Raw genomic sequence first — 7,091 nt, 5'->3', positions numbered from 1 at the left:
ATTGATAGATGTGAGTTTGTTGCTGTCATTTTGTAGTGCTTTTTTTTGTGGTGCTGAAGTTTTCTTTGTTCTTCTTACTCTCTTGTGCTCAGTTACTTTTGTTTGTGGATTTTTTTTTCATTTCTTTTATTGATTAGTTTTAATGTGGTTTCTGAAACTATATCAATCATATAAATCAACTTTTCATACTTTGTTACATTAAAATCCATTTGTCTACCTTGCACTTTGGATAGATTTATTTTAATCCAAGCATGATTTTGTAGCATCATGTATGGGTAATTTGGATAATATTGGCTCTCTCACTGAGTTCTGCAGACCTTTCAAATGTTGGCATAGTTCATTATACAGTGTCAAAAAAATCAGATTTATTAATATTACCAGTGCTCATCTGAAAAGTCTTTCAGTATCGGGAAGCTGCCAAGCCTGTGGTGGAGGTACAAGTTTTCAGAAAATCTAATTTTTGCTTGAAAGCTCAGATTTTATCATTGGCAACAAATACTTCAGTTGTTTTTCTGGAAATAACAGGGTCAGTTTATCCTCTCTCAAAAAGATGCCTTTCAAATACCCAAGTCTGTATAATCATAGTTTGTCTGTTGTTAAAAATGGTGTTTCATAAAAAAAGTGGCTAGTTCAGCTCATGACTCAAACTATCTCACAAGTGCTTTCCCTCAGGACAACCATTGTACTTCAGTATGTAGCAGAAGTGCTTTATCTGTACTTCCTGTTTTGTTACACAGAATATTAAAAAGGCACATAATCAAGGAGATTTAATAATTTTTACTGCTTCATCAAGAGCATTCTTAAGTGTATAGTGGTGAAAAAATATGATTACTAGTACGGTTTGATGCCACTGCCTTGATGTGCATTAAGGCACCATAAGACCCTATCAGTTTTACCTACCTTTGTTTTTTTTTTCTTCCTGCCTTTGCTTTTGCACCACCAGCGCAAATGTTAACACAGTGAAAAAGGCAAATAATGTCTTAGTATTATTATGAAACTAGCTTTGACTTCATGGACCCCCTGAAAGGATCTTGGGAACCCCCAGGGATCCATGGACTACATTTTTTTTTATTGTACTTCAGGTGAAGGTTTACAGAACAAATAGTTTCTCATGAAACAGTAGTACACATATTGTTTTATGATATTAGTTAACAACCCCATGACATGTCAACCCTCTCCCTTCTCGACCTTTTTTTTTTTTTTTTTTGGGAAAAAATATAAAAACCCAAAAATATCCCTTTTCAGAGAGTTTTACATGCACAATTAAGTGACATCGATTATGTTCTTCCAGTTGTGCTGCTATTCTCACTTTAGATGAAGGTTTACAGAACAAAATAGTTTCTCATTAAACAGTTAGTACACATGTTGCCCTATGACAATGGTTAACAACCTCACAACACATCAACACTATCCTTACTCAACCTTGGGTTCCCTATCACCAGCTTTCCTGTCCCCTTCTGCCTTCTAGTCCTTGTCCCTGGACTGCTGTGCCTCATTAGTCCCACTTGCTTTTATGGGGCTGCGTGGACTACATTTTGAAAAGAGCTGCTGTCAGGCATATACCTACAAGTGGTATCATAAACTGTGTGCATTTTTAATTTTAGTAGATATTGCCAAATGCCCCTCCAAGTGACTGTACCAGTTTATACTACCCCTTCTCCACAGGGTATAGGAAGTCTCATTTCTCCATATCCTCCCCACACTGAATATTATAAAACTTAAAATTTTGCCAATATGATTGGTAGAAAATGGAATCTCATTGCTTTATTTGTAGCACCCTGATTACTAGGGAAGTTGAACAGCCATTCTTATGTTTATTGGCCATTTGTATTTTTTCTGTGATGTGCTTGCTCATATCCTTTATCTATTTTCTATTTGTCTGTTTCTTATCCAGGATAATTAACGAAAAATAAGACTAATCCTTCATTATATATTTATTTTCTCCCAATCTCTCTCCTGCCTTTTAACTGTATATATGGTATTTTTTATTGAATAGAAGTTTTAAATTTTGAGGTCAGACTTACCAGTTTTTTTTTCTTTTTTTGGCTTTTGCTTTTTGTGTTTTGCTTAAGAAGGTCGGTTTTCTATATGCCAAGGTCATACTTGTATAGTGTTTTCCTTGTATTTGCTTATATCTTTAATCCAGCTAGGATTTATTTTTGTGGATGGTGTGAGGGATGTATATATTATTTTCCTCTTTGTTTTCAGAGGACTGTCTCTCTTGGAACAAAGCAGAGAATGGAGGAGATTTAGGATTTTGATTATATTACTGTGAATCTCCAGGGATCCTCAACTGAAATCTTGTCCATGATGTCTTCTGACCTTAGTAGTCGGCACACTCAATGGTGCACTTGGTAAGAGGGGCATTTTCATTTTTTTCCTTTTAAGGTGGATGTATTAGTTTCCTATTGCTGCTGTAACCAAGTACTACAAATTTAGTGACTTAAAACAACACAAATTTGTTATCTTATACCTTTGGAGGTTAGAAGTCCTTAAGGTGGTGGCAGGGCTGTGTTCCTTGCAGAGGCTCTAGGAGACAATTTGTTCCTTGTCTTTTCCAGCTTCTGGAGGCTACCCGTGTTCCTTAGCTTGTGGCCCCCTTCCATCTTTAAAGCCAGCAGTCTCATCACTGTGACCTCTGCTTCCATTGTCACATCTCTTTCTCTGACTCTCCTGCCTCCATCCTTCACTTATAAGGGCCCTTGTGATTACATTGAAGCGACCTATATAATCCAGGATAATCTTCCCATCTCAAAATCCTTAACTTAATCATATCTGCAAAGAGCCTTTTTTTATGTAAGGTAAAATATTCACAGGTTCCAGGAATTATGCCATGGATGTCTTTGGGGTGGGACATTATTTATCCTACCACCTTGGGTCACTTCAGCAGAAGGCTGTGCTTATTCATTTTATATTGATTCATAGTGGGGAGAGAAGAATCTTTGTCTTAGGCTTGTGGGATCACCTGCAATAGAATTTGTAACACTTCCACAATCATTTTTCGGTCATATTCTATATGCCTTTGGTTTGATTATAGAGGAAGTAGGAGGTAGAAGAGGAGCAGCTCACAAAGGAAACTGAGGAATGAGCAGAGATGTAGGAGGATAACTAGGAAAGTGAGGCATCATGAAAGCCAAGTGACAGAAAATTAACAGAAGGAAGGAGTAGTTAACTGTATTAAATGCTGCTGAGAGACCAGAGTAAGATGATGACTGGAAGGCATCTGTTAGATTTAGTGACCTTAGCAATGCCTTTTTTAGTGGAGCGATGGGAACTAAAGCCATCTTGGGGTGGGTAGAAGACTGAGTGGGAGGTCAGTAGAACATTAAGTATACAGCTTATTGAAGAATTTTCAAGATTTTTTGTGAAAGGGTGGAGAATGGCAAGATGGAGTTAAGCAATGATTTTTTCCCCCTTGAAGTTGGGAGAGACTTGAATCTACTTAAATGATGATGGAAAATTGCCAGTTGAGAGGACAAGGTTTGTGATATGGGAAAAGCCTTGAATTCACACGGTTTCAGTAACCTGATTCCCAAAATGTGTAGTTCTAATCAGACTTCTCTCCCAAGTTCCAGAACTGGATAATCCAACTGTCTATTGATTATTTCCACTTGGAAATCCTTTTCAAACTTAAAATGTCCAAAATTAAACAACCCTCTATTGTTCTTGTCCTGTCCCCCCTTCCCCCATACCCACCCCCTTTTATCGTTTTTCTCCTGGGTTACTGAAGTAGCTCCCAGTTTGGCCTTTTTGTGTCCACAACTACTGTCCAATCCATTTTCTGCTATAGTGATCTTTCCAGAATTTATAGCTGATTCCTGTGCTTTGTTTCAGCAAATGAATACAGCACTGGAAGTGCTCACTCTTCTATGCCAAGAAATTTGGAAGACAGCTACCTGGCCAACTAACTGGAAGAGATCCATATTTATGGCTATTCCCAAGAAAGGTGATCCAACCAAATGTGGAAATTATCGAACAATATCATTAATATCACAAGCAAGTAAAATTTTGCTGAAGATCATTCAAAAGCGGCTGCAGCAGTATATAGACAGGGAACTGCCAGAAATTCAAGCCAGGTTCTGAAGAGGACGTGGAAGCAGGGATATCATTGCTGATGTCAGATGGATCATGGCTGAAAGCAGAGAATACCAGAAAGATGTTTACCTGCGTTTTATTGACTATGCAAAGGCATTCGACTGTGTGGATCATAACAAATTATGGATAACGTTGGGAAGAATGGGAATTCCAGAACACTTAATTGTGCTCATGAGGAACCTGTACATAGATCAAGTGGCAGTCACTCGATCAGAACAAGGAGATAGTGCATGGTTTAAAGTCAGGAAAGGCGTGTGTCAGGGTTGTATCTTTTGAACATACTTATTCAATCTGTATGCTGAGCAAATAATCTGAGAAGCTGGACTATACGAAGAATGGGGCATCAGGATTGGAGGAAGACTCATTAACAACTTGTGATATGCAGATGACACAACCTTGCTTGCTGAAAGTGAAGAGGACTTGAAGCACTTACTGATGAAGATCAAAGACCACAGCCTTTAGTATGGATTACACCTCAACATAAAGAAAACAAAAATCCTCACAACTGGACCAATAAGCAACATCATGATAAATGGAGAAAAGATTGAAGTTGTCAGGGATTTCATTTTACTTGAATCCACAACCAACTCATGGAAGCAGCAGGTAAGAAATCAAAGGACACATTGCGTTGGGCAAATCTGCTGCAAAAGCCCTCTTTAAATTGTTGAAAATAGAAGATGTTACCTTGAAGACTAAGGTGAGCCTGACCCAAGCCATGGGGTTTTCAGTTGCCTCATATGCGTGTGAAAGCTGGACAATGAATAAGGAAGATTGAAGAAGAACTGACACCTTTGAATTGTGGTGTTGGTGAAGAATATTCAATATACCATGGACTGCCAAAAAGAACGAACAAATCTGTGTTGGAAGAAGTACGACCAGAATGCTCCTTAGAAGTGAGGATGGCAAGACTACGTCTCACATACTTTGGACGTGTTATCAGGAGGGATCAGTCCCTGGAGAAGGACATCATGCTTGGAGGGTCAGTGAAAAGGTAGAAGACCCTTAACGAGATGGATTGACAAAGTGGCTGCAGCAACGGGCGTAAACATAACGATTGTGAGGATGGTGCAGGACCGGGTAGTGTTTCGTTCTGTTGTAGGTGCCATTGGAATCAACTCGACGGCACCTAACAACAACAACCTGTGCTTTAATTATTGTTTTTAGTGTAAAAGCCAAGTCCTATACTCACCTACTCACCTACATACATTCTGTGCTTTAAGCCTGGTGAACTATTTCCAGTTCTGAGAGAAAGCTATGTTCTTTCATACCTCCATGCCTTCACATATGCTATTCCCTCTGCCTAGAATACCCTCTCCATCTCTCCTTTCCCACCCACATTTTGCTTGACTAATTTCTACTCATCTTTCAAGATACATTTTTGGCTTTGCTTCCAACTGCCTCTGGGAAGCCTTCCCTGTTTTCCTCCAGCTGGCTTCGTAGGAAAGCCAGCTTGTATGCTCACAGCACCTATATATTCCCATAGCACCTGTGCTTTCTTCATTTTACTTGTCTTACTACATATTTTTTATTTCAACCCATTCCTTTGATCGGTAAAATATTTTAGTTCTTCAAGTAATGCCTGAAGATGTTTTTTTCTTTTTTATTGTAGTAAATAGATATGCAACAAAACATTTGACATTTTAACAATCTTTACAGGTACAGTTCAGTGACATTATGTTCATCATGTTGTTCAACCATCACCCTTACCCGTTTACATATTTTTCAGTCACCATTCATAGAAGTTCAGTGACCCCTAAGCATTGAATCCTCATTTACCCCCCTCCCCCCCGATAACGTCTAATAAACATTGGTCTCTATACATGTGCCTATTCTAGATATTTCATGTTAGTGGGATCATACAATATTTGTCCTTTTGTGAATGATGTACTTCACTCAGCAAAATGTTTTCAAGATTCATCTGTGTTGTAGCATGTATCAGGACTTCACTTCTCTTTATGGCAGAGTAGTATTCCTTTGCATGTATATACCACATTTTGTTTACCCATTCATCTGTTGATGGACATTTCATTTGTTTTGGGTATTGTGAATAGTACTGCAGTGAACATTGACATACATATGTCTGTTTGTGTCACTGCTTGCAAGTCTCTTGGGTATATACCTAGGAGTGGAATTGTTGGGTCATATGGTAGTTCTATGTTTAACTTTTTGAGGAACTGCTAAACTGTTTTCCACAGTCGTGGTACCATTTTGCATTCTCACCAGCAATGGATGAGGATTCCAGTTTTTCCACATCCTCGCCAACGTTTGCTGTTTTCCATTTTTTTTAAAGTCTTAGCCATACTATTTGAGGTGAAGCGGTATCTCATTGTATTTTTTTTCTAAATTTTATTTATTTTGTTCTTATTGAGAATATACACAGCAAAACATACACCAATGCAATAGTTTTTACATGTACAATTCAGTGACTTTGATTACGTTCTTCGAATTACATTACAGTTTTTTGAGTTGTGCAATCATTCTCACCCCCATTTTCTGAGTTTTTCCTCCCTCATTAACATAAACTCACTGCCACCTAAGGTTCCTATCTAATCTTTCGAGTTGCTGTTGTCAGTCTGAATCCCATATAGATAGTTCTTAAAAGAGCATAATGCTCAAGGCAGAGCTTTTTTTTTTACTAGTGAAGCTAAACTATTGTTTGGTTTTAAGATGACTTCAGGGGATATTTTTGGTTTAAGGTTTAAAGATTATCTCAGGGCAATAGTTCCAGGGGTTTAGCCTGTCTCCATGGCTCCACAAAGTCTGGAGTCCATGAGAATTTGAAATTCTGTTCTGCATTTTCTTCCTTTTGATCAGGATTCTTCTATGGAATCTTTGATCAAAATATTTAGTAATGGCAGCTGGGCCATCCAGTTCTTCTGGTCTCATGACATAGGAGGCAGTTGTTCATGGAGGCAATTAACCACACATTCCATATTCTTTTCCTATTCCTGACTCTCCTTCTTCCTTTGTTGCTCCAAGTGAATAGAGACCAATTG

The 7,091-nt window shown here is 38.2% G+C and overlaps 1 protein-coding gene across 2 annotated transcripts in view; it reads left to right on the top strand.

Moving 5' to 3' along the window:
• Window positions 1–3,878, top strand: part of SNX12 (sorting nexin 12) — a 30,128-nt gene extending 26,250 nt beyond the window's left edge. For both annotated transcript variants that reach the window (XM_023734668.1, XM_023734666.1), the window contains exons 5-6: window positions 2,209–2,354; window positions 3,835–3,878. In XM_023734668.1, the coding sequence (XP_023590436.1) occupies window positions 2,209–2,253 (45 nt within the window). In that variant the 3' untranslated portion in view covers window positions 2,254–2,354; window positions 3,835–3,878. The remainder of the gene's footprint in view (window positions 1–2,208; window positions 2,355–3,834) is intronic.
• Window positions 3,879–7,091: the final 3,213 nt, after the last annotated feature.

This window comes from Trichechus manatus, unplaced genomic scaffold (assembly GCF_000243295.1).
Source record: "Trichechus manatus latirostris isolate Lorelei unplaced genomic scaffold, TriManLat1.0 scaffold00070, whole genome shotgun sequence".
NCBI classification, from domain to species: Eukaryota; Metazoa; Chordata; class Mammalia; order Sirenia; family Trichechidae; genus Trichechus; species Trichechus manatus.
The sequence above is the reverse complement of the archived record's forward strand: the minus strand, read 5'-3'. Positions and strand labels throughout refer to the sequence as shown.